The 27378-nt window shown below is 40.3% G+C and overlaps 3 protein-coding genes, 1 long non-coding RNA gene and 1 pseudogene across 4 annotated transcripts; 3 read left to right on the top strand and 2 right to left on the bottom strand.

Annotated features, from left to right (window-relative positions):
• Positions 1-341: 341 nt before the first annotated feature.
• Positions 342-2204, bottom strand: LOC149096847 (uncharacterized). The gene is made up of 2 exons (XR_016204316.1): positions 1754-2204; positions 342-623 (listed from the first exon to the last, which is right to left on the bottom strand). It is a non-coding gene; the product is annotated as an uncharacterized LOC149096847 (long non-coding RNA).
• Positions 2205-5990: 3786 nt separating this feature from the next.
• LOC149096848 (uncharacterized) lies at positions 5991-10224 on the bottom strand. The gene is made up of 2 exons (XM_089280166.1): positions 9471-10224; positions 5991-7017 (listed from the first exon to the last, which is right to left on the bottom strand). Exons 1-2 carry the CDS (start codon positions 9734-9736, stop codon positions 6198-6200), a joined length of 1086 nt encoding a protein of 361 aa, XP_089136292.1. The 5' UTR covers positions 9737-10224; the 3' UTR covers positions 5991-6197.
• A 385-nt stretch (positions 10225-10609) lies between these two features.
• On the top strand, positions 10610-24094 carry LOC110066314 (uncharacterized). The gene is made up of 7 exons (XM_020773538.2): positions 10610-11228; positions 12164-12258; positions 12746-12905; positions 13641-13704; positions 14397-14671; positions 15457-15625; positions 23393-24094. Exons 1-7 carry the CDS (start codon positions 10671-10673, stop codon positions 23593-23595), a joined length of 1524 nt encoding a protein of 507 aa, XP_020629197.2. The 5' UTR covers positions 10610-10670; the 3' UTR covers positions 23596-24094.
• On the top strand, positions 17488-19999 carry LOC110066325 (adenosine receptor A2b-like). Its single transcript, XM_089279239.1, has one exon. The coding sequence runs from the start codon at positions 18194-18196 to the stop codon at positions 19115-19117; it is 924 nt and encodes a 307-aa protein (XP_089135365.1). The 5' UTR covers positions 17488-18193; the 3' UTR covers positions 19118-19999.
• Positions 24095-24733: 639 nt separating the features above from the next.
• LOC149096849 (putative G protein-coupled receptor 45) lies at positions 24734-26523 on the top strand (annotated as a pseudogene).
• The last annotated feature ends 855 nt before the right edge of the window (positions 26524-27378 follow it).

The raw sequence follows: 27378 nt of genomic DNA on the forward strand, positions 1-27378 counted from the left end.
GCCCTCATCCTAATTAATCCTTCAATCTCTCATTCGCTTAATAGTTTACTTTTTCATTCTCCCTTACGATCACATTTTCATTTTCTTAACCTGCAGAACAGGCGGATTAGCAGGCCAGAGAGCGAAACGCGATACACGAGCTCGTCTCGCGCTTCGCGCTCGGGGGCGCGCTCCGCGCTCGTGTATCGCGTTTAATTCTCTGCCCTGCTAATCCGCCTGTTCTGCAGGCTACATTTTCTCAGCTTTCATTGGTTCATTAGTTCCGTTCCCTCATTCATTCTCCCCTTCAGTTCTTTGTTCCAGTTCAATAAAATAAAAAGAAGCACCATTATGAGACGAACTTGGCTTCTACAATTTTATTAATTTCCTTTAACCTCGTTACATTCCTTTCTGAACAGTTCAAAATATTTCATTCTCGTCTTTATAAAGTTGAGGGAAAGCAACTTAATTTTAGCAGTTTACACAGTGTGGATATATATTTTTGACACTGAAAAGCAATATTTTCTGTTCTACCGGTCTGATTATTCGCTTAATATTATTCATCGTGTTTCAACTTGACGTCATATGAGTTTTAGTAGATCCCTCTTGGGTCATTTTATCCCGCTACTTGCATGGACGTTGACCTTAAAAGAAAAGAAAATGAAAGAAAAAAAAGTCACAGTTAGATTGTGCTGCGTTGTTATGCTTCGAGAGAAGCTTTTTCTGGAAGATACTCGCGATATCGTAAAAAATTTCCACATGTGTTTACATATTAATTTATCAGAAGTCCAAGGCAGACCGGTTCATACTCTAATACCATTGATTTAATTAAAAAAGAAATTTAAATAAAAAAGAAATAAAAACTGAAAAAAGACAAGGCAAAAGCCATATAGGCATATCTAACTTATTTAAAATTGCACTTGCTATACTAGAAATAAACTTTCTGTGTCTTACATTTAACAATTATTGGACGAGATTGAGCAAAACATCATGATTTGTCAGTGGAGAGCAGATCAATTACTAGTTCCGAGGCCGAAGGGTGAGGCTAATAATTAACTGATCAGCGACTGACAAATGATATTTTTCGATAACTAAGCCCAATAATTGTTTTCTTTTTTGACCACAATTGCCATTTTTCACCGAAGCGTGGCTACAATTACACATGAGCAGAAAATTATTTGCAGCAAAAAGTTTAGACGGAACGCAGGCTCAGGCCATTGTTTGCAAGAAGTTATTTGCAAGTCACCTGGTGGGCACTCGGCGAATGAAACGGAAGAAAAAATGCATCGAATCATAATAGCTCCTTTCTTTGGAAAACAAGGAAAAGATATCGCTTCTTAGCCAATTGAATCACATATAAACTTGATTAAGTCAATCACTACTTGGTTCCGTCGATAGCAGACAGTTTTTGCGACTGTTTATTTGGTTCTGATTGGTTTTAAATCACTCTTTTGTTAATGAAACCCGAGTGCAAATTAATTTGAAATACTAAAGAGGTTAAATAATTTGCTTGTTGAAGCATTTGACAAGAGAGATAAAAAGTATTGTCAACCGACGTTTCGATGCATCAAGCATCAGTTTCAAGACTGAGGTCGTTAATGTTAGAGTCAAAGTTGTTATTAACGTAATCCAGGCATACTGCAATCCATTTCGAACCCAACTCGTAAATAACAACTTTGACATTAACATTAACGACCTCAGTCTTGAGAATAATGCTTGATGCATCGAAACGTCGGCTAACAATACTTTTAATATTTCTAGTAAAAGGATTTACCTTATAAACTGGACGATAACCTGCATGGTAAGTTTGCGCTCAGATGGACTTTGTCAGCTGTTTATCAATCTTTTGCAAATCAACATCTGCCTCCTTAGAGTCTCTTTCCTCTCCTTTTTTGGCAAGTGTCTTCTCAGCCGCTGTAGTGCTGGTGGCCTCACGCTTCTCAGTTTTTTATTCTCGGACGTACTCCGACCACCTCGAGGTCCAGCTTTCTCAGCCTTGCTGTTCCTTACCCTCCTTCCTCCGCGTGGCCCTGTGTTACGCGCTCCACTGTTAGCCCACATGGTACCCTCTGATAAGATGGCCCTCCCACCCCTAAGACCAGACATAGAGTTAATGACTGCGCTCCTAGCTCCTCGAGGCCCATTTCCCACGGCAAGTCCTCCACGAGGGTAGTTTCATGTTTCAGAGTAGGCGGCACTGCGTCCCCCGCGAGGTTCAGAGATGTCCCGTCCGCTACGTGGCCCACTGAAAAGTCCATACTCCACACCTCGTCCATGATCAATGAGTAAATCTTCCAAGGGTGATCTATATCTGATGTCTCTTAACAACATTAACACACAGTTAAGCAGTCGGGTGTAAAGATTAATAGATTCTATCTGTATTCACTGCAAGAATACAGGACCTTTCTGTTAATTACTTGAGAGGTAATAAATGATATCCTACAGTATTCTATAGAACTCTCTAGAATCTTGCTTCGCTCGCTTTTTATGCAACGTATCGTAGAATTCCGAAAGTAACAATTCCCGTTACTTTCGGATTTAGCAGGCAAAGGGGGCCGCTACTTTCGGGTAGCCGTTACTTTCGGATGGTTAAAAAACTTTTGCACGCTAACAGTTGTTTCAGACAAAGTGGACGTGTAACACATGAAATTTTAAAAGTTCCGTTTATGTGCGTACAAAAAAAGAGACCCTAAACGTTGGTACTGTAGGGCGAAAGTATCGCGATGCAACTAATTACACTACAGTGTATCATTTGACTCTGCTGCTGGAGAAATACAGTTCATATATCATAGTTTTAAGAAAACTTCAGTTAAGTTCGAAATAAAATCACAAATAATTCTTCAAGCTGTTCGGTCATGCTGTCACGCAGCTCTATCCGCATTGCGCTTGAGATCAGAATTCCCCCTTTGGTGACTTCGTCAAAGGGCCGCTACTTTCGGGTGGGCCGCTACTTTCGGGGGGACCGTTACTTTCACGGTTCAATAGGAAGGTAAAAAATTAACGTTACTTTCAGGGAGCCGTTATTTTCAGAGGAGCCGTTACTTTCGGAATTCTACGGTAAGCCTTTTTTTAAGCAGCCTAGACCTTTTTAAAACTTAATATGCCAAATCACGACGAGAATGCATTATTTTCCTTTTCACTTTGTGGTCAAAATCGTACTAGTCTATATTTGCATGTCGAATTAGAGTATGTAACTGGGTTATTCCACGACGAGCGCCACCAAGTATAGCGATGCAAACAGCCTGAGTTCTGGACTTGTACGCATCATCAGCGATCATTTAGTGTCGTCATCGAATGACTTTCCCCTCTTTTGACCTACGAAAAAACTGCCTTCTTGATCAGTCTTCTGCATCACGTGTTACCCACGTGAACTGCACGGGTTGATCTTCGCAGCAGCTGTTCAGCCAGGCCATTATGGGGTCAGCGAAGTGCATCCGCCCCTCGCGGTAATTCCGATATAAAAACGCGCCAAACAGTACAACGGCGACCGCAATTGGCGCGAACATTCCCCACGCGTGCTGGGTGGTGACGCATACGCACACGCTGAAAACTGCTACGGCTAGAAGCTGATAAGCAATACAAAGCAACTGGCAGCGTGGAATGTCGCGTAATCTGGCGCGGAATTCAAAATTCGGTCTGACTAATGTACACACGGAAGCCATTTCCTCTACGGATCCTCTGTCTACTTCCTCTATTGAGCTCTCAGGATCACCAATCAGCGGTAGATTGTCACAATCTTCAGCTTCAAGTGCGTCCTCGTTGAGATCGCCATAGCTGCCATATGTTCTGCGCATGATTGTAGTCTTTTTAGGTTGTTGCTTAGGATACCAAATAACCTGTTATTGTTTGAGAGGAAATAATAATAAAAAAAAAGGTTAGCCGTCATACAACAAGTTGCGTACTGCGCGCCGTACTGCGCGCCGTACTGCGCGCCGTACTGCGCGCCGTACTGCGCGCCGTACTGCGCGCCGTACCGCGCGCCGTACCGCGCGCCGTACTGCGCGCCGTATCGCGCGCCGTACTGCGCGCCGTACCGCGCGCCGTACTGCGCGCCGTACCGCGCGCCGTACCGCGCGCCGTACTGCGCGCCGTACCGCGCGCCGTACCGCGCGCCGTACCGCGCGCCGTATCGCGCGCCGTACCGCGCGCCGTACTGCGCGCCGTACTGCGCGCCGTACTGCGCGCCGTACTGCGCGCCGTACTGCGCGCCGTACTGCGCGCCGTACCGCGCGCCGTATTGCGCGCCGTACTGCGCGCCGTACTAGGGACTTTAAGCAGCGGGAACGCGGACGGCGACGGCGACGCCGAAACCTGTGAGAAGGCTGGGGAGAGAACGCCGTTGTGGCGGGAATTCGCAAACATTAAGCGGCACCGTCGGAAACCGCGGTTTCCGCACTGAAAGCTTATTGACATAATCGATATTCGTCCTCTGTTTATCAAGATGAACTAGGATCACTTTATTGAAAGAAGTTCGCAATCAACTCTTGATAATCCACGATGAAGGTGTGTTAAACGATCACGAACTTCTACTCTTGTACGATTTAAACCGGTCTAATGATTCCTTTCCTGATTTTAACTTCGATGGTTTAAAGACGACGAGTGCTGGTCTGAATTTCGCTTCCACAAACGCAACTTGCCCCTTCTCGCTGAGTTATACAATGAAGTAAACGAACTTGTTATCAGCAGATGTTTAATCAGACTGGCGCGACAAAACAGTGTGCTGACTGATAAAGATCTAAGTAAACCACTGATCTTACGACTGAAAATGGAAACAGCTACACTAAGACAATGTTTAGGCTTAAGATTAGTATAAGTAAAGGTTTAAGGTTGTTCCAGTATTGGTAAAACAATGACCCGTGACTTGTGTTTTAGACCCGCCACCCTCAGCCTACTTGCCCTTACAGCCATTCTTTTCACTCATTCATTTAAGACTTACAAGTTTTCAACAAATTTGCCTTTTTCGTCATCACACTGACCTCAAATGTTTCTTCCAATATTGGAATCCTGAATGGTATTAACTCATCTGTGTTATATTTTAATTTTCTCTGACTTTTCTTCAAAATTTCAGTTTTCCCTGACTCAACATAAAATTTCCTGACTTTTCCCTGACCAGAATTCTTTTTTTTTCCAAACCATTTCCTGAGCTTTGGTGCCCAAACCTGTTTAGTACAGCACCTACAGATCTTCAAGAACAGGGGGATTTTTACAGGGGGTTTTTCATTCAACTGTTTTTTGTTCTAAATTCCTGATGCTCAAGTCTGTTAAGGTCTGTAAGTGCTGTAATTAATTGAAAGGTAACTCAGAGAGAAATCAACCAGTTGATATTTCAGGAAGGGAAACCAGCATTGAATATAGTGAACCTCTTAATTAGTCCAAGAATCCAGGGCCATCTTTTCCTCAGGCCAAGGCCCCACTATATAGCTAAGAGGGACAGGTGGTTCTAGGGAAAGGAACAGGGGCCAGGGGATCTTAATTTACAAGGTCACAACAGTTGATTTTACATTTCATGAATCTATTTTTGTTTGATGATCCACAGAAGTACACATTTCAAGGTGTGCACTCAAATCATGATTCCCAGAATGGTTTTTCAAAATTCACAGGCCTATCAAAAGGAGCCAATCACAGAGTCAGTGTTGAGACCACAAACTTATGCAATCAATTCTAGAAAGTACACCCTTCTCTCCCCACACCCCCCTCACTTGGTCTTCTCTGCTGTCAGTCTCAGTCCTAATCTTATCTTTGGGGAAAAAAATCGTGGGAAAGAATGGTACAAGCATGCAGGTGCTCCCGAAGCACACAAACTCTGGTTATTGGTACTTAACCTGATTATAATTTTCCAACATGCATTTATATAATCCTTACAAACAAAGTTATCATGTATTAAAAACATGACTGTTTTGCATGCAGTAAATTAATAAACATGCCCATGCTGCTAGCAATACTTTGGCATTGAGCGTGATCCTCTTGAACTTGTTTACTTATTACTTTCTAAATGAAACATAACATCTTGGTACATATAATATTATTTTTAATATTACTGTTTCCTGTTTTCTTTGGAATAAATAAGATCATACATGAACAGCAACCGTATGTACTCTCTAGCTTACAGGTTAAAAACAGTAGACCATTTTTATTCACAAGTACTGTAACTTGGGGTTATATACATGTAAGCTCATTCAATGCTGTCTGAGTTTATCTGAGTTAACCTTTTCTAACAGCTAGAGTGTATCTGGTTCCTTTTTAGCTTGCAGTAGATATAATTCTTTGTTCACTTTGTTGTTTGACCACAAAACTGCACAAAGTCCGCAGGCTATAAAACTCCCACCAAAACACTCCAAGAATTGCAGTGATTGTCCTAAACATACAGAGGAAAGAATTGCACAGAACAAGGCCTGAAGTGGCCAGGAGGCTGCAACAATTGTTGGCTGCACCTGCATGTTACACCACGACAGAAGCAAATAACACATGGTGGAAGTAATGAAAATTGCATAAACTAAACAGTAAAAGGCTTCTCGGGAAAAACTTGTAAACTTCTCTGGCTGTTTAACATAGATTAATGAAGCAAATGCTAGGAAAACTGTAGCAAAGAAGTAACTCCAGGCAGTTACAGCCATAGGCCGAGTTTTCCATTCTGATTGACATTGGTTAAATATATATTTCTTCTGTATTATGAAATACACAGCAGTGCTTGAGGTTTTGGCAAAGAGACAAATACATCCAAGAAACTGACTCCCAACAGATGAACCACTCACTAACCAAGAGTCTTCTCTGGAATTCCTCCTAAATTTTCCCAGCGTCATTGTGAAAGCTCCAGTAACTGCTAAAAGTACACCAAAAATTTTGGCCCAACCATGTGATTTTGTTAGTCTTGGAGGTGGCTCTATTCCGGATATCATCGCTAGAAAAGTACTCCAAACAGGAACTGCCGGTTGAAACATAGCGGCCATGTTGGCTGTTGTCAAGTACACACCCAGGAGATAGAGCAACTGGGTAGCAAACATGCCTGTGAGACCAAGGACCATGAGCAGGGGGATGCTTCTATAGGAGAGATAAAAACATCATGATAGCATTTTATACAATCATGTAAATTTGAAGACTCAGGGTCTTTTTGTTTTCGAACCTGATGTTGCGTGATTTGTTTGTTTTTTTTAATATTTAGTCAGGACGTAATAGAAAGAAAAAAAAAGAATACAAGAGAAAACCACACTCAATTCTTATTGATCATGACTTTTTCAGATTTGGCGGGTCCCCATGGGGGCCAGTGGCTCCTAAAGGAGCCATTTTTAAGTTGGGTTTCAGCATGGTTTAGGCATCTGGTGGTTGGGCCGTTGATATGAGTGCACGGCTTCAAGTGACAGGGGGCTGTTATTTCACTGCTGTTGTAGTCCTCCCAGTGCTTGAAGATCTTTGACTGCAACAAACGGTACTTTCTTCTCTGGATGCAGGAAAGCTTGCTGTCACACAATACATGTAGCTGGATCTGGATCGATACAACCCTGTCTTCCTGGTGCAGCAGCTCTACTAGCAGGTAGAAGGGCAGGTGGGTGAGGTTGTTTGTTCTTTGACTGAGGCTGTGGTACCATTCCAAGTTGCGATCTTGTTTGCTTACTTTCTTGTTATGGTTGTGCAGTAGTCTTTTGCATCATTGAAATTGAATTGCCTTATTAGCTTTTTCTTGTTAGAGTTGTTTAAGAAATGCGACACAACTAAACTGCGTTTGGTCTGTACTCATGACCTCAGTCAAGACTCTCCCATACAGACCTCCTGCTCGGTAAATAAAAGCTAAAAACAAAGTAGAACGAATTTCAGTCTCTTCGGCTTGTGGTTTAATGTTATTAGATTATTGGTAGCAAGGAGACCTCGCTTGGTGGCGAGGTGACTTCTCTTGGTGGTGAGTTCATTGGTGGCGAAACTTCCTGGTTGCAAGAATGACCGGTAACCTTTATAGGGGTTTGGAACCCTGATGCTGATCTATCACAGGTAGGGCAGGAAAAAAACCTGGTCCGATTGCCACGGACAAGTAAATTTTGCTCTTGGGCAAGTGAAAATGGAAGTTTGGTGGTCTGGTGGGCAAGTGAAATTAGCCTCAGTGGTCGTGTTAGTGATAATTGTTTTTCTACGTAGCGTAACGTAGAGTTGTGTTGCGTTACGTTCCTTAGAGCCAAAGAGCACAGGCGGACCACCCTATGTGTTTGGGGTTAATAACAGAATCTATGAGGGTTATGAATAAAGCTCTGAAAATTACATATGTAAATTACGTCTTGGTCTGAATATCCCAATAAAGTTAAATGAAACGTTAATTGACTCATGTGTGGTGTTTTTTCTCCTTCCTGAGCCGTCTGAAGGTTTTTTTTTAAGAAATTACTTTTGGTCAGTGACCTGTAAGACAAACTTGTCTCCCTTTCTTTTCTTATTCATAACTCTCATAGTTAGCTCTTATTAACCAAGCTGGAGGTCTGTATAGGAGAATCTTGAGCAAGGTCGTGAGTACAGACCGAGTGAAGTAAAGAAGACAAGCAAATTTCGGCAGGTTTAAGTTAAGCTCATCGCCGTTCGCAAGCAAAATGTCAGCAAACTAATTACATTAAACGAATTAAAGTTTTCTTCTTTGCCATATAATAAACATCTTATTAACCGAGTTAAGTCGGTCTGTATGGGAGAATCTTGACCTCAGTCATGTGTACAGACCGAATGCAGTGAGGTCTGTACACATGACTGAGGTCAAGATTCTCCCATACAGACCGACTTAACTCGGTTAATAAGATGTTTATTATATGGCAAAGAAGAAAACTTTAATTCGTTTAATGCAATTAGTTTGCTGACATTTTGCTTGCGAACGGCGATGAGCTTAACTTAAACCTGCCGAAATTTGCTTGTCTTCTTTACTTTTTTTTTTTTGTGATCAGGCTTTTTGACGCTTCCAAAAATGATTGAGAAGACAATAAAAGAAAATGGTGAACATTTTTGTGTTTTAGTTTGCTACTTTTCCAACGCAAAATGAAACCAGTCTAGTTGCCGGTCTAGATGGGAAAATCTAGACCGCGGTCAATATCGATTTCAGCCAATCAAATTCGTGAATTCGGTAGTTCCCAGTCCTTGTGAGACACAGCCATATAATAAATTCTGTTATTAACCACGAACACATAGGGTGGTCCGCCTGTGCAAAGAGCATTGAAATCGAACGCTCAATAAAATTTTAGGTTGATATGATCACTGAAAAATCCAAAGTTTAATTTAGTTCCGCTTCCAACTAGTTCGCTTAGCAAACTTCGGAGACAACACGACCAATATGAAAAACGGTATCGGCTTTTTCTCGCATTCTTGAAAGCCATCTTACGTCTCCTTGACGATCAAATCAAAATTCGAAGACACAGCTACAATATCAAATATATATGTGTCCATCAATTTTCAAGAAACGATTTCTTTCTTCCAACCTACCAAGACCAACGCAATACATGCAATGAAACAAAATTTTAGTATAGTTTGCTTACCTCAGAGAAGGCATGCTAACTTTTCCTTCGACGAGAAACGCTGTTAACAACATTAAGGGAAAGGCTCCCGCGTCACGCAACAGACAAAACACCAGAGGATCTGCTTTGCTGCCCTTAGCAAACTTTGTGACGATCACACCATAAGCTCCTAAACCAAGCTGAGCGGTGACCAAGGCACACCAAACTCGTAACGACATGTTTAATATACTACCGTCTACGTAAAACGCCGAATTGTGCCGCCATCTTGAAAAATAATGCCACTTCATGTAAGCTGAACGATTGTGTTGCACGAAGGTGACTTTTCGGCCCCTGTAGTGGGGAGTCGGGAGTAACGGGAGCGAATGGTACGGAAATTTCTCCAAATGGAAGATTTTTTCTAATTCATGTAGAACTCATCTGAACCAAATTTACCTGCAATGCAGGACTTGCTTCAAAATTATCAAGTATGAATTCCATTTGCTGCATCTATCTGGCACAGCTACCATTACCATTACCATTACCATTACCATTACATGTATTTCTCTGACACCGATTGCCCGAGTGAAATATAGAGGCCTAGGAGGAGGAGGCCTAGGAAACGCAAAGCGAATACATCAAAAGCTAAAAAGGGAAAAAGAAAAAAATACAAAAAAAAAGAAAAAAAAACAGAAAACAGAAAACAACAACAGATACCAAAACCGAAAAACCGGATATTTTAAGTGTGAAAATAACTAATGACAAAACCCAGGCCGAAGCATACGAGGAGATACGAGAAGCCTATCACGGAAAACCGAACCCCCCCCCCCCCCCCCGCCGCCGCGTACAAATCGACGACCTTACGGTATCTTTCAACCTATTTAAGTGCAATTCTCATTCACGTTTACAGGAATTGTTTTAATGTACGGTTATTTATGCTAGTGCTTTTACAACATTTTTTTTCCTGGAAAAAGAAAAGCTAAGGCTGGTTGTGGTTCGAGTAACTGCAGTCGATCACTGACATTTAATGCAGAAAAAAAAGGCTCAAAAAGGCGACAGCTACAAAAAGATGAGACGAAAATTGGGTGTAAAATGTTTGGGGAGCGGGACGTTCACACTCCCCTCCCACCCCACCCCTAAGCCCCCACTCCCCTGTGTCTCACAATACACTAATATTGAGCAAGGATTGCATGACAAGCCAACAGGAACATCCGTTAGCTAGCTGAAACCTGATCCAAAGACATAATGGCTTTCCAGAAAACCTCTTTTCAGACATCGCTATTCGTTTCCTTCGCTTTCTTTCTCTCTGCAGGTGTTACGTGTACCAGGGGAATAACTGTTTGCCCAAAATCGAGCTCGAACTTCACCGTCGCGTTCCAGTACGACCCTCCATACGTGAAAGTCAATGGCACAAAGTGGAAAGGCTTACTCTACGATTTCGTACAATGGGGTTTAATCCGATGTTTTCATCAATACAGCTGCAACACGAAAGCGATCCATTGGAAAGAAATTTTCTCCGCAGATCGTTTGAGCTCAGTCGTTCTAGACAAAACGACAGATATCGCAATGCCGATCACACCGTCTCTCTCTTCGTCGCTGACCGAGGAATTGAGAAACTCGAGGTTCACTGGCGTCACGCTTGTTACCGTCGTCAAATCCCCTGGACTAGCCTTGGTGATCGATTATCATGCTTGTAAGATGAAGACAGAGAAGTTGACTACCAGCACAATCCTGTCTGCTTGGCCTGTTGGTGCTGTGATTTTACTCCTGGCTGGTATCTCGGGGATCTCTATCTGGGCACTGGTGAGTACTTCCGATAGCTTCATATTTGTCGTCACCATCTCTTTTAACATTGTACGGCATATGACACTCTGCTCTGTGATTGTTCCTAACCCGCGAGCAAAATCTCTTCAGAGCTCATAGAGCTCTAAGAGCTGCCACAGTATGTTGTCTGTACCTTTCCCTACTCCCTCAGTTAATTAAAATTACCTTTACTCGACATCTGAAAGGGAGGGACTGCAGGAACGTGCCCTTGAAATAATAATGCCTCAAGCCAGTTCTTCACGCAGCTCTTGGAAGGGAAAACACTTCCAAGCAATGACACTGAAATGAGAGCTAGCCAGCTGAATAGGATTCATTTCATTTTAAAAAGACTGTCCCACGCACTTTGCATCACGTCCTTTTGTTATTGTTATTATCCGGGACCTCTTTATCGTTATCAATGGAGGTCGATGTCATCAAATGAAAAATTTCAGAAAACCGATTCCTGTGAACAGGCCTGTATTAAGGTATAGGTCACCGTAGGGGCTCCTCTCTTCCAACTAGCACTGTATAAGACAGACCAGGTAGACCAGGAAATTGGGTATGGTTTTTTCACTCTAGTCTTGAATTGGGTATGTTTTTTAGCGGAAGCTTCGTTTTCATCATTATCAATAACACCATCAACAAAAGCCCTTCTCAATCCCTTCAACATCGGTCTGAACTAGGGATTTAATTATAAGGCAGGTGTCAAACAGGGTATTGATTAAAAGGTCAGGTCATAAATAAGGTATCGAATTTTTGGTCAGGTCATAAATAGGGTAAGGGTTTTGGGAAGCGGGCCGTACATCCCCATCCAATTTCTCTGGGAGTATCCCCCATCCCTTGGGTTCCAACTATGCCTTGGAGAGAGTTATAACTTTAGTTTGTTATTATGGCGTGCAAAATCACAAACAATATAAATGACATCTCATTTCCAGGAAAGCAGCAGCAACCAGCAAGACTTCCCATTATCCTTTGGAAAGGGATCATCCGAGGGATTCTGGTGGGCTCTTATTACTATGACAACGGTCGGGTAAGGCCATCCTAACTTGACTACAGTACGGTAAAAACAAGCGAGAGCTGGTACTATCAAATTATATCATGTGCATTGCCGTCGTTATTTTTCACGCGATCATAATTCCGTTCCGAACATCGCAGCTTGTGTTATTTGATTTCACAAGGCATGACAAAGACTAGCCGCTATCGAAGACGTTCTGATGGCTAGCAACTCGCGCCTCCCCGAGATCGCGCGACGACCCGGCCCAAACAGCGTCTGCACAAAGGCTAGCAGCTACACAAGACTTGGCTATTTATCAACCTGGCAGCAAGCTGATGAAATAACGTTTTGAGCGTTAGTCCTTACTAGTGGGAGTACCAGTGAGAGCACATACTAAGGGTTTCACTTGCCAAGCCACGCAGCCCGACAGTTTCTTCAGAAACTAATACCTTTCTATCCGTTACTTTCAATTGTTCCTAAATGAACCTACAGATTCAGTGAAAGATCGAATTTACTCTTTCAGGTATGGAGACAAGGTTCCCCGGACAATATACGGTCGAATGTTTTCCGTGCTGTGGATTCTCACAGGCGTCTGTCTTATCGCCATCTTTACTGCTGCTGTGACCAGTGCAATCACTGTATCTTCTGTCGACTCCGACTGTAAAAGCACGCAAGGAAAACACGTAAGCGATCTTTCTTGTTTTACCCGTTTAGACAGGACAACAGATCTAAGAGGTGGACAACTTCTATTTGTTTTATTTGTCTCTAAGACCGAATAATACGAGCACGAAAATAGTGTGATAAATCAGACGCAACGCAACGATCTATGAGTTGAGTTCGTTAAGCCCTGACTCGTTCTCAGTCGTCTTCATACGACACGCGGTACAGCGCAAGGTGTTCGAGAAGTGCGTGGTTAGGAAGCAAGAAGTGACCTACCCACATCACCTTGTGCTCCCACCTCGCGCCGTGCCGCGCGCTGTGTAAAGTTGTATTAAGAAGAAAAAAATAGCTTTGATTAAAATTTACCACATGCTTTGAATGATTACTTTTTAAATACTTGACGAGTGTATCTAGATGCATGCATTTCAAACCAAAATTACAATCGCTACAAAGAAAGGGTTCAGCAATCGTTGCGATCCTTGTATGGAAACCACTTTTCAGCGATCGTAGTTATTGTGGAGAGAAGTAGCGACAATACGACAGGGTAGTCTTTATTAAGACAAATTCGAGTGAACATAATCGAAAGAAAATCTCTTCCACTGAAACGCAATTTCTCCCAAGAGTATGAACAGAAAATACACAGAAATTGAGAAGGATAATCTCCATGTCAGCCATTGGAATTAAGAGTTAAGTATGTAAGGCGGCATTTGACCTATTAAGACATCAGCACTGTTTTCTTTTTCGTTACTTTTTTTTAGCTCGCTGCTTTGAATGGGTCTGCTGCTGAAAAGGAAGCCAGGCATCAAGGGGCGAATGTAACAAGTATTTCTTGAGTAACGTTTTTTACACTATATTACTCTTTGGTCAGAGTTTTGATCAAAATATCTCTTTCTCATGTGCCCAAGCTCATAATATTATTATTTGAAGTCCAATAAACTAGAAAATGATAGAGAGACACAATAGAGCTGGACTCTGGATGGAACGGTCCGATTTCCAGCCCAGGCCTGTGTTACTGTTTTGTGTTCTTGGACAAGACACTTTACTTTCACAGTGCCTCTCTCCACAGGTGTATAAATAGGTACTGGCCAATTTAATGCTGGGGAGGGGGGGGGGGGCTAACCCTACGATGAACGAGCATCCCATCCAGGGATGGAGGGGGGGGAGTTAATTAGGAAAAAAAGAGGGACTGGAGGGGGGTAGTTAGTTAGGAAAGGAGGGCGAAACGTAGGGAGGGAGTTATTTAAGAAAGGAAAGAGAGAGGGAGAAAGAGAGAGAATTAGAGATCCGAGAACCGTAGGAGGGATATAGGATGCGAGGAATGATCATGGATGGATGAAGGGGTAAAAGGAAGGAGGTACTGAGGAGAAATCAGAGAGACTGAGCGATGGAATGAGGGATATATAATTTGACTTTCACAGCAAAATGAAGGACGATTTACGCCTTTGAGATTCATCGCACTCTTGATTTGATGCGTTTAACCGTTAAGACTCATTTCTTTTCTTTGGTGTTTACAGCGTTTGAGATGGAGTCAAAGATGTTTGACAGCTTACAAGCAGGTGAAGTTGAGGGCGTCATGTTGGACAGGTATAAAGCTTATTATTACCTGGACCAACTGAAAAACGATCACTTCCGAGTGGCCCTGCTCCTCGATGTTTCACTGCAATATGAAGTCGCTTTGGCGGACAGAGGCTTTCCTGAGTTTACAGCCAAGAATGGATGTCTGACAAAATTTTTCGCCAATTCGCATCGCGTGGATAGAACGATGAAACATTACATAAGCCCAGTGAAGGTTTGTCATAGTTATAAAAATATACGTCATTAAACTGTATTTGAGCTGACGTCGAGTGTGTGGTCTTGGAGTAGAAGTGAAGATTGCGAAAAGCCGGTTATATTATCTTACGGTTCTATGTGCTGAGAAATCTCTAAGATCACAGGGGCTGCTCCCATATAAAAATGATGGGCCAGAAAAACCTCTGAAAAAGCCAGAATCCATATTCACAGGTTACATCGTTAAATGTATCGCTGTAGACTTACCATAGACCGATACCACCTGTAAGTGACACCTGTCAGCCTACAGCCAAAAAGTTATGTTGTTAGTTAACCTTTTGTGTGCTTTACTTTGAAAAAATACCTCAAGAGGTACCACGATATATAACGCGTAGCTGTTAAAATTGAAAATGGAAATCCTAAGTGGTTCTAAACCAACATACCAATCAGTACCATATAGGGTCACCTTTCCTCTTCCCTGGAAACATTAAAGACTCGGAAGCACAACTGGGGTACCATATAAATTCGGAAGCTAGCCCAGAATAAACAAGAACAAGAGTGAAGAGCCACTGTTACTAACCTACAAGCTAGCAGTCATAAGGGCAACAACTAAGTCAGTTCCCCTTCCCTGAAAATGCAGTTCGTTTCAAAACTCACTCAACACCAGAGCTCGAAACTGAACTAGGTTCTTTCCATGTACCTTCTGCAGTCTGTATCTAATCTTTAAGTAACGTATTTTATTTCTGTTTTGTCCATGACAGAATGAACAGAATAAGCCTCGTATTCATGATATTTTTACCCTTTCAGCCCTTGGGATCAGCTACTGATACAGTGGGTGTCTTGTCAATCAACTCAACAGCCAATCAGCAGCTCTTGATCGCCTCCGTGTGTATTTATGCTTTGTTTTTGATTACTGGTCTGTGCTGGGAGTTCTTATACCGAAGAAATCACTTCAATCTATTCAAGCCCACTTCACGTAAGTAGAACTCGAGCAATTCTGTGTCACTCGTATACCGAGTAGATCTCGCATTGTCTGTCTTAACCAGTGACGAGTTCATTCAACTCCAAGACAGCCAAAAACGCGTACATTAGTTGCAAAAAATTTCGGACATTTTTTCCCGAACGTTTAATTTTCGGACACTTCTTATCTCATCTCGGACAAATTTCAGACAAAAAATTCGGACACTTTGCTGACACATAGCTAAAATAAATTTACACCTACAAAACACGAATGAGACTGAAACAACATGTGTGAAAATGATAGTTTTACTGCACCCTCAAGGTTTTAGAGATACGTCGCAGGAAAACAACACAAGTACTATTGAGCCGTTACCTATCTCAAGCAGTCCCTCAACTAGACTTCGCTCCATAACGGGAACTGAGAGCTTTGGAGCTACTTAAAAGTTTTATACTGTACTGTAAATATCTCTGACGCTTCTATTTTCGGACACTTTTTGTCCGAAATTAAAATCGTCAGAAATTTTTTGCAAGTAATATAGCAAATTTTGAGTATGAGTTCGTCCTTGCATTCTCTTTCAAGACTACAATATTTCCATCTACTACCTTATTCAATGGTTTTACAGATAATTGATACGAATATCAACGTATATCGTAATATTTCATGTCATCTAGATCTTTATGCCTTTTTACACATTTTTTATCCGAAGTATTTGTTACAGCATGTGTTTATGACAAAAAAACCCAATCGGTATATATATAGATCGACAGCTAAGAGTTATGAGAAATCTTAAATCCAACGAGAAAAAAGTAGTGTGAGACGTTGGGTCTAGACCACGAAAAGACAATAAATTCCCTGTACCGTTTTCTGCGTTCAACGGGCTCTGATGGGCTCTCAGTAACAATTATTGAACGAGCTTACGTTAGACATAAGAATGGAGGACAGTCAACGTTGCGAATAGCATGCATAGCGCAGAATTGACTAAATTGAAAAAAATATCCAACAAATGTACGTGACTGAAATAAATTTTAGTGAACAAAAAACCCCTAAATATCGGTCAATTTTGCAAATTTATTTTGTGAAAAACAACTGGATGACGATCTTGTCAACACTGCTGGGGTGTATGGTAAAGTGGCCGATATCCAATGGCCGGTAAGCCAATCAAAGTCTAGATTCTGAAATTCCGATTATTCAACCGGCCAATTCTTAATGATATAATAAAAGAGATACCTCTACATACGCAATAAAATAAAAAATAGCCTTCATTTGGCTCGGTAATATGCTCGAATGTTCGTGGGCGGACATTATCTGTTCCGAGATCAGCGAACAATTTTCCGAGAGGTTCAAGTTCAAGTTAAAAAGTACAAGTTCCTGTTTCTTAAAAGAAAAAGGGAACTTGTACTTAGGCATGTCAGAATGGACTCTTGGTGTGTATTTGAAATTTAAATGTTTCAATTTTTTCTATGGTTTCTACGTCACAGATCAGAAAAGCTTAGCATGCCTGTAAGCATCTCGTGAGAGCTCTATATCCACGCAACCATAGAGACGTTTTAACTTTTAAAACTACGTTGGTGGTTGGACTAAAACACTAAATATTTACTGACAAGTACAAATAAAGGGTTATTGAATACCGTTTTTCGATGATAGTGAGGGTTAGGAGAACGTCACGATAGGTGGCGCCAGAGGCACCTTTTAATTCACAAATTTTAAGTTGGGACATTTTCATAATGGCGCCCACTTAGTTATTATACAATTTTATTTCACTGCTAGCTGAAATCATGCTGATTGGGTTACCAATTTCATGGACAGGTGAATCTCGACGTGGTGAACCAGTATTTCATATAACACTTCTTCTCTGTCAATCAGTTGCGTTGGTCAGTAATATTCTTACTTTATTTTAGCCAAAGGAAACAAAACTAGAAACATGTGGTTTACGGGGGTTTTATGAATATGGAATATGCAGATAAATGGTAAAGAAGTTAACGAATATTTATCTCATTAAGCGCCAGGGGCAGTGTTTATTATTTTTTCAGTTTTTAATGATTTAAATAGCTTTATTTTTATACAATTTTATTTTGGGCAAAAACCTCGAGTAATTGTGCATTCTCTTACTTCATACATTCATTTTTCAAGGATAGAGGTGAGTTTTACATTTGCTGACTCCATAAGGGCGCTTATTCGAGTGAAGGCCCTTCATCAAGGGCGGGTATTTTTAATCGACGAAACATGTCATTATAATTTTTAATCGTGAAAAATGAATATTCACGTGAGTAGTGGTCAAACAAATGAAAAACAATACCGCCATGTCAGTCTTTCAAGGTCACTGAACGTGGGCAGACGTCAAATACAGCATTTATTCACGTACGTGAACAGCTGGATAAATATTGTACGCCTTCACAAAAGAAATAATTATAAAAACAACCTAATATTCTGGATGATGATCAGTTGACTTCTCAGTAAGAGTACCTATGACTTTCATCTAACTGTGATGAAATGACAATTAAAAGGATCAAGAAAGCATCTTATTGCTGAGTTGAAAAACTCGTGAGACGTTTAGTACTGCGGCCGAATCTACAATTCAAGATCATGAAAAATCCTCTCTGTGACGAGCTACTGATATACCAGCCCACCGGTACCGAGGTTGAAGATTTGTATCCATGGTACATCGTTAGCTGTGCCTTGAACGTTCTCCTAACCATTACCGCCATCGCATTAAACAGCGTCACAATCCAGACGCTAAGAAAAGCTTCCTCCTTGTCAAAGCCTATAAGAACATTGCTTCTGAGTCTTGCTTTTACTGACCTTGGTGTTGGTTTACTGTGCCATCCTTTTAACATCGCATTTCTGATCAAATGGCTAAGGCAAAATATGGAAAACTATCCAACTTGTGCTGCCTATACAGCATTTACGTTAATCACAAACTCGTTGTCTAAAGCTTCGTTCTTCGGTATCGCAGCTCTGAGTGTAGACAGGTTCTTGGCAATTCACCTTCATCTCAGATACCAGGAACTTGTGACTCACAGGCGTGTTGGTGGTGTAGTAGTCGTGATGTGGATATTAAGTGTGCTTTTTGCATTGTTCAGGTTCTTGGTCTCTACCGATATTACTTACGTGGTTTTTGCAATCAATGGGATAATATGTTACGTGGTCTCAGCGTGCCTATATTTCAGGATTTATTTGGCCGTGCGACGACACAAACATCAAATTCAAGTCCAGAATGGTGAAATGGCCGCAAATGTTGCAAGCGCCAGCAAATCTGCAGTCGGCACATTTTATGTGTATCTCGTGTTTTTGTTCTGTTATTTGCCGAATAGTTTTAGTTTGGCTTTCATCGCATTACAGGGATCAAATGCCCAAACAAAGGTGTCCACAATTTATATATGGACCCTGGTATTACTCAATTCATCTTTAAACCCTGTTATTTACTGCTGGAAGTTAAGACCCATTAGACGCGCTGTCATGGACATACTGCGAAATATACTTTCACAACTGAGGAAAGCTTCGGAATAGCCAGAGACAGTACTGGTTGGATTATAAAAAGCAAAAATCATCGCTTTATCTGATGTCGTTTTCTAAACTTATTCAGGTTTGTCATCTAACATTTTAAACAGTTGATTAAACCATTTGAACCCACCCGGGTAAATCATTTACGCGTACCGGCCCGTAATGTTAAGGTGTTCCTTTGTATTAGGACGTAATTGAACAGAGGGAAGTAGAAGTAGAAGAAGACGAAGAAGGAGTGGAAGAAATTCTTCTTAAAAATATTCTGACAAAACGGGGCAATAAGAGGTTAATTCATTCGTTTTTATGAGTTAATGTAAATAGAGGATGTACCTGGCAGCGATATCGGAGAGTAAAAGCAGAATCAAGCGGCAAAAGAAGCTGCATGCAAGGCAGTGAGCGATTATTACTCCACTGAAACATTCACTGACAAGACGTGAGAAGCAACGTCTGTAAAGCAATATAAAGAGCTAATTGAGTTCACTTGATCACTGACACATATTAGAAATATTAAAAATATTCTGACAAAACGGAGCAATAAGAGGTTAATTCATTCGTTTTTATGAGTTAATGTAAATACAGGATGTAACTGGCAGCGATATCGGAGAGTAAAAGCAGAATCAAGCGGCAAAGGAAGCTGCATGTAAGGCAGTGAGCAATTTACTCCACTGAAGCATTCACGGACAAGACGTGAGAAGCAACATCTGTGGAGCAATATAAAGAGCTAACTGAGTTTACTTAATCACTGACACAGTTAAGAGGAATATGACTTTGTTTACAAAACAAAATAAGAGTAAATGGGCCCCTCCCTTGATATTGTAAATAGTGAAAAGGAAGCAAATGTAAACAGTAAGAGGAACTTGTAAATAATAAAATGATTTTCTCAACCAATCGCCAGGAGCTCTTAATTCAAATATTTCTGGTCTAGTTCAGCGTGTTATATTGCGGCCGGAAGTAAAGAAACAGAGGGCACAAAGAAGCTCGACCGTTATTAAGCTAGATACAGTGGTGCAAATTGCAAGTGATGGCTTCCACCCAAATCCGACAGATTCAAATGACGAAGTTGTGGCGGCCATGTTGAATGGCCAAATTAATTAAGCAAAAAAACATGTCGGCAATGACGTCACATGAAACCCAAAAATATTGATCGACGTTGATTCAAAACAATGTACGTGACCAGACTAAACAGCGCGCATCATTTTGTAGCTATAAATGCGTGGCAAGATATCATGACCCTTAGTTCGGTCACGTTCATTAATGTGTGAATCGAGGCAGGTTGGTTTGCACTGCAATAGACGTTGAACTTCGTTTTCTTTTTGTGTTCCTGTTTTCATCTCGTGAGCGCGTAGATTTCAATTTCCTCATAAAATTTAAGTTGGCCCTTGGATTCAGGTTAAGGGTGAAAATGACAGTTTAATTTGGAGTCCATTTGCTATGTCATTCATAATCCATTTACCATGTTAAAAACAAGTTCAGACTTACGGCGCTTTTACGGCGCTTAATTTTCGTCCATAACTTAGTCTAAGAGGAATTAATCGATAAAGCAATACCACTGAGAAGCAGGTGATATGCTTCTGGCAATACTTATTCCTTAATTTTGAGCCAATCAAATCAATTTTGCAGTTCACAGAGGTTTGCAGGCCGAGTGGACACACCACACACACGTCTTATGAATTTCGCTGGAAAAAATAAAACGAACAAACATTTTCTTAATTAAACGGACTTAATAAGCCTGTCAGCAAGGTTTTTGTTACGTCACTTTTGAAATAACTTTCCAGATGAGTTAATTTGTACACAATAACTTTATATATCGTCGGCAACATAGACGTTAAAACTTTAAAGATAAGTGGCTGGACTACTTAGCATTAAATATTCACTGATTAATACGACTAAAGGACCATTGACCACCCTATTTCCTCGCTCAAAGGGCGACCGAGGAACTTTGTTCATATTCCAGGTTACTAATTTCCATAATTGCACTAGCTTTATTTTCGTACAATTTGTCTTTATTAGCAGCCGTTTCGTAGAGGCTATCGAGTTAGTTATAAAGTCGGAAATCGTATCAAAATAAAACTGCAATGTTTTCTCACGCACTTCTTTTCTGTCTGAATAATTTTCGGTCGCTAGCCAAGAGAGAAGTTTTGAAAAACAGCGAATCAGTGGGTGAATGAGAATAGTAAACACTGGCATAAATATTCATTTAAAATTTTAAAGAGCTAATGAACACCATGTTACGTCCATTAAGCGTTTGGAATATTTATTTCAGGATCTTTCAGATTTTGTTTTCACACATTTTTATTGGCATGACACTAAGTTTATTCCCTGAGTCAACGTTTCTGTCTCTATGTGTCGGCGTTACAAGTGTTTTACAGCAATTTTAAAAGCAGCTGGTTTACGGAGAATAACACTAGAAACTCAGCTAAAAGGACTTCTGAATACCCAGAGCACTATATTTGCGTGCGGAGCACTTATTGCCAATTGAAAGTCTTCCCTTGTCTATCACCATGATCACGTGTCATGATTGAACCGACAGAGCCAACTTTGTTTTTATAGGTAATATATGTAGTTCTTTTTCCCTTAACGCGATCAAGCGTGATACGGTTTTGTTTATAACGCAAACTCTTCCCATCATGTTAAGAAAAAAAAAAACATGAGAAAACATCTATACTGAAAATATTCTTCACCGCTTTTTTTAGTTGCGTGCTATTGTTCAGAATAGCTTAACAAGCCTTTTCGTGAGGGCTCCCTATCTAAGTTAGTAAGTGCACACACAAATGGACGTTGAAAAGAAACTTTTAATACAAGTGTGTGGTTTACTTAGCCCTTATCATTCTCTAGCACGATAAACATGTCTGTGATAATAATTACAAGCCTGTAAAAATTACTGAATTCTAACTGGCTAAAAAAAGAGCTTAGCTTACCAGTAACATGAGTGAAAAAAATCATGTTATGTTATTTCTGAAGAAAGCAGGAAGTAAATGTAATATTTTCGACAAATCCGAGGTCTGTCGAAGATGTCGAAGCTGATCGAAAGCCTACGAAAATAGTCAAATTAGAAGACTTCCAAAGATCACCCGGAGATTTTCGAAGATTACCGAAGATGACCCCAATATTTCTGAAGATTTCCTAGCATATATAATGCGAAGGTTTGCGACTACTTTTTGAACATTTTCCCAAGATAATTCCCAGACCAAGGATGAAACTTACTGCCTCAATAATCAATTGGTGTATATCCAAATGTTGTAAATAATCTATTGCCCCGTATTATAAAAACAAAACTACGGCTGGTAGTAATGAATTTTTCAAACCTATAGGTTCAATGTAGTTTTACTCCGAAGAACTTATCCATGGTAAATATTGTCACCTTTTTTAAATTTACTTAAGCTTGTTCTTTAATTACACGTGAGTCCTTTGTTATGTATAGGAATGTAGTTTTAGAATCATTGTAATGGTTTTAATCTAGATTTTTATAATTAATTTTTATAGAGATATTAATGATGTTTCATTACTTTTTTGAACTTTTCCTTTTTTATTGTAGGGTACCTAGCCAAAACGTTTTCAATGTGATTTCGTTGTCCTCAAAAGGACAAGGAAAGGCTAGAAATTATATCTTATATCAGTCATTACCGTAATTATGAAAATCACCAACATTTGTAGAAAACAGCAAACAAAGAGAATTATTCCTTTCAAAATCAAAGAAAACGGTCAAAACCTGAGGTCACTTTCCAAATCGAATTGGCCGTCATTTTGAGTATTTTTCATCCAGTCACTTCCTGAAAAGAACGGCGGACACTATGTTGTGTCGTCACTTCGTACATGCAATTGTTTTATGGTTGCCTATTTTTTGTGTGCAATCCACGGAAACCAAAGTAAATCTTTTCTATTAATAAACGTAATAAACAAAAGATTTGGCTACGTTTCTGTAAACTGCATAGAAAGTAGCAAAACAGAGAAAATATCTTGATTGACATATCTGACTTCGGAAAATTACTTCCCACATATGCATCTAGGAGTAAAGCCTAGGAAAGAATCCATCGCAGTCTATGAAAATCTCGTTCGAAACTCTAAGCATTGTCTCTGTTCGTATTTCAAATGATTCATCAAGATTAAAGAAATTATCTGGAAGTACTTGAGGATTTCCTTCAATCTTCACAATTCCGTTATCTTTAGATAAGGCCTAGGATGGCCAATTCTGCAAACCTCCAGCATGAAAGACGATAAAGAATTGATAGTTCAGTCATCAATTTTTGAATCTGATGTTTCTTCATCATTTGATTTCCTCAGGTAACAAGGCAACCTGTAGCTTACCGTTGATAGCGGAGCAGTTAACTGAAGTACAAGAAGCCCTTTCGAAGCTCACTTCGCAAGTCCAAAAGATACAAGAGAGTCTGCAAGCGGTCAGAAAAACCAAACCACAAACTGTAAGCAACCAGAATAATTCAAGTGTCTCTGAGATGTCCATCATCGATACTGAAACAGCTACCTAATTTATAGTAGGTAGTATATGACGGCAACAATTAAACTGGCATTTGACATCTATACAGTCGAAAAACTATATCCCGCGTAAAGCAAAGGGATTAGGAATTAAGGGCGCTGTTACTTAGCAACGGCCACAGTAATCTCGTCAGATTAACCACTTTCGTCTGAGTTATTGGCCATGATAAATGAGTGAATCAGTTCCAGGGTTAATTGAAATCTAATTTCTCTTAAAAACACTAGGATATTGTTGAGCAGACAGGTGTAGAATATAATAGCTCCTATCTGTATTCAATGCAAGAATAAAGGACATTTATAATTAAAAAGAGATTAAATATCATCACATTAGCCTGAGTTGCTAGCTAGTTCCAGTGCAGTACTGAGAATACGAAAATGGTCAATTCGTTAACAGGAAAAAAGACCAATAAGCAAGAGAATCTATTCTATGTATCGTCGATTGCATGATTCGTCGAAATTCCAGTTACATTTTATTAAAGGTACATGAAAATCTCCTTGTTCCCTTATATGTGTTTTCTATAAAGTTTCATCGAAATTTCCTTGTATCTGTGTGTGTAGTGCATGAGGGTACATGAACATTTCCATATTCTATTGCAATCAATTCGAATAATGCTCGCCACCAAGGAAATTAGAAAAGAAAATTAACATATATATTTGATTCTCACTTGCATCACCTCCGGACGAAATAACGCTCTGTGAGATAACTTTAACCAGATACAATGGGTGAGCGGTAACATTTAACATATGCTTTCGAAATCCTGCCTGCCTTGATCCTTTTAGACTACACTTGGTGAAACTTTCATTGAAGCACTATATTATTGCCAAAAATCGGTATTTTGGAACTTGCTTCTTTTTAGAATGTGTTTTTAAGCGGAAAAGTGATTGGACTACAATGCACTTATACTAAATATTCACCGGCGCGATTAAATGAAAACGACTTCCTTAGTTTGACAAATTTCCATCCGTATATATAGACCATCTTTTTTAAACAATAGTACAATTTTTTCTTTATTTTATCATAAAATAATAACCCTTTCTTTTCGCAAACTCCTTTTCCGTCTGTCTTTGACCGAGAGGGAAGCAAATTTAATTTAAAAGTACCTGGTTTACAAGAGTTTAATGGATATACAATATTTACTCAGTCAGTAGTAAAAGAGTAAAGGAATATTAATACCATAAAAACCCATTAAGCGACCCCGAGCAGTTATTTCATGTCCAGCTTTTTCCTTGTCAATCGTCAAGTAATTCTGTCTTCCTTAACTTCACACATTCATTTAAACTATTAATTGAGGATAGATTGGAATTTTACATATCCTGGTTCCATTTGGGCGCTTAATCAAGGGCGGTGAAGGGTTTCATCGACGAAATACGGTATTTTAATTTACAATTAGTCATGAATAACGAAGTCAGATCGAATGTCTGTGTTTCCAGATCATTATTCAAGTAGGAAAAATGTGTTTTCTCTTATGTCGAATTATTTACACAGCGTTTATTCGCGTTTGCTCAAAACTAAATTGGTACTATTTCTCCACTGCCTGGCAGCTGGTTTGAGCGCCTACACAAGAGGAACAAGAGCAAAGTTGTCTGTCAATACGAAAGATCAAGTAAGTATCCTTTTGCTGAGCTGAAACGGCCTCTGATATCCTTTCCCTGTGAAGCAATTCAAGATCATGAAAAATCCTCTCTGTGACGAGCTACTGATATACCAGCCCACCGGTACCGAGGTTGAAGATTTCTATCCATTGTACATCGTTAGCTGTGCCTTGAACGTTCTCCTGACCATTACCGCCATCTTCTCTAACAGCGTCACAATCCAGGCGCTAAGAAAAGCTTCCTCCTTGTCAAAGCCTTTGAGAACATTGCTTCTGAGTCTTTCTTTTACTGACCTTGGTGTTGGTTTACTGTGCCATCCTTTTGCCACCGCATTTCTGATCAAGTGGTCACAGCAAAACATGGAAAGCTATCCAACTTGTGCTGCCTATACCATATTTACGTTTATCACCGTCGTGCTGTCTGCAGCTTCGTTTTTCGGCGTCATATCTCTTTAGATAGATTCTTGGCAATTCATCTTCATCTCAGATACCAGGAACTTGTGAATCACAGGCGTGTTGTTGCTGTAGTAGTCTTGAAGTGGGTGTTAAGCACGTTTCTTGCGTTATCCAGATTGTTGGTCTCTATTAATATTAGTTATGTGGTTTTGCCAGTTATTACTGTGACGTGTTACGTGGCCTCAGCGTGCCTATACTTGAGGATTTATCTGGCCGTGCGACGCCACAAAAACCAAATCCAAGCCCTGCAAATACAGCAAGTAGGACCAAACGGTGAAATGGCTTCAAATGTTGCAAGCGCCAGCAAATCTGCAATCGGTGCATTCTACGTATATCTCGTGTTTTTGTTCTGTTATTTGCCGCACAGTTTTAGTCTGGCCTTCATTGCTTTGTATGGATCAAATGTACCCAGAAGGATGTCTTTAATTGCAATTTACACATGGACCCTGATGTTATTTAATTCATCTTTAAACCCTGTTATTTACTGCTGGACGTTAAGGCCCATCAGAAGCGCTGTCATGGACATACTGCGAAATATATTTTCAAGTCACAACTGAGGAAAGCTTTGACTATAAGTGGACAGTGCAATGCACGAAGCAGAAATCATTGCGCTTTACATGAAGTTCTTTTAAAACTTTTCCTTTGCCTCGTAATATGGCAACTAATTCGTGGAAAACACGCAAATCCACTAAAACTCGTACGCCAGTAATTTTAATAGGCAAATACTCCACTGGTAGGAGTAAAGGGAGTAAAAAACGAGTTCCAAGCAGAAGTAGAGGGCGAAGAAGACATCGAAGAAAAAGTTGACAAAAATCTTCTTCTGTGAACACCTATGAACGTTGGAAGTGCACACGCGTTTTCAGAACAGCTCAGCATCTAACTCTTCTCATGAATTAGAAAGCACGATTAACATGACTCTATTATTTACACACCTGTAAAAATTACTCAGTCCTAACTGGATAAAAAGGAATTTAGCTTTCCTGTAGCATCAGTGCCAAATTAAAATACGAGTACAAATTACAAAGATCTATGAAGTTAGTTGGAAGAAAGTCGAAGATTCTCGACGATCATCCGAGGCATTTTGAAGATGCCCGAAGTTCACCGAAAGCCTTCGAAGATGGTCGAATAATTAGCAAGCTTTCGAAGACCTCCAAAACTAATCCGAAGACTGCCAAAGATCACCACAAATTTCCCAACTAATCACGTGACACCCGGGCGCTGCCCGAGTCACTATCACGCATAGAAATCGAGAGCGAATAATCTAACTGTTTTAGTATAAATCTACTAGTCGTTCAAAACTTCATCGAAATCCTCTTCACAGACACTTCGCAAACGCAACAAGCGAATCGTTTCCATCGATTCATCAAAATATCAACAATTTAATCGGACGTTTTCATTTCATTTCGTTTCATTAGGTAACAAGACAACCATCAGCCTACCGCCAATAGCTGAAGCACAAGAGACGCTCTCGAATCTCACTTTATAAGTGCAAAAGATACAAGAGAGTCTGCAAGCAGTCAGAAGTATCAAAACACAAACTGGAAGTAGCCAGAATGATTCAAGTATCTCTGAGAAGTCCATCATGGAAACTGAAACAGCTAGCTTACCTATATTAAGTAGCACATGACGGCAACAATTAACCTGGCATTTGGGATCTATGCAATCGATAAACTATATGCAGAATAAAGCAAAGGGATTAGGGATAAGGGACGTTGTTACTGTAGCAAC

This window comes from Orbicella faveolata, unplaced genomic scaffold (genome assembly GCF_042242905.1).
Source record: "Orbicella faveolata isolate gen_17 unplaced genomic scaffold, um_ofav_v1 contig_47, whole genome shotgun sequence".
NCBI classification, from domain to species: Eukaryota; Metazoa; Cnidaria; class Anthozoa; order Scleractinia; family Merulinidae; genus Orbicella; species Orbicella faveolata.

Excerpts from the sequence above, each read along its gene's own strand:
- LOC149096848 (XM_089280166.1), bottom strand. The coding sequence starts at position 9,736 with ATGAAGTGGCATTATTTTTCAAGATGGCGGCACAATTCGGCGTTTTAC. Across the intron at positions 7,018-9,470 it reads GTTAGCATGCCTTCTCTGAG|AAGCATCCCCCTGCTCATGG; the intron begins GTAAGCAAACTA and ends TCTCTCCTATAG.
- LOC110066314 (XM_020773538.2), top strand. The coding sequence starts at position 10,671 with ATGGCTTTCCAGAAAACCTCTTTTCAGACATCGCTATTCGTTTCCTTC. Across the intron at positions 14,672-15,456 it reads ATTACATAAGCCCAGTGAAG|CCCTTGGGATCAGCTACTGA; the intron begins GTTTGTCATAGT and ends TTACCCTTTCAG. Across the intron at positions 15,626-23,392 it reads TCTATTCAAGCCCACTTCAC|GTAACAAGGCAACCTGTAGC; the intron begins GTAAGTAGAACT and ends TGATTTCCTCAG.
- LOC110066325 (XM_089279239.1), top strand. The coding sequence starts at position 18,194 with ATGAAAAATCCTCTCTGTGACGAGCTACTGATATACCAGCCCACCGGT.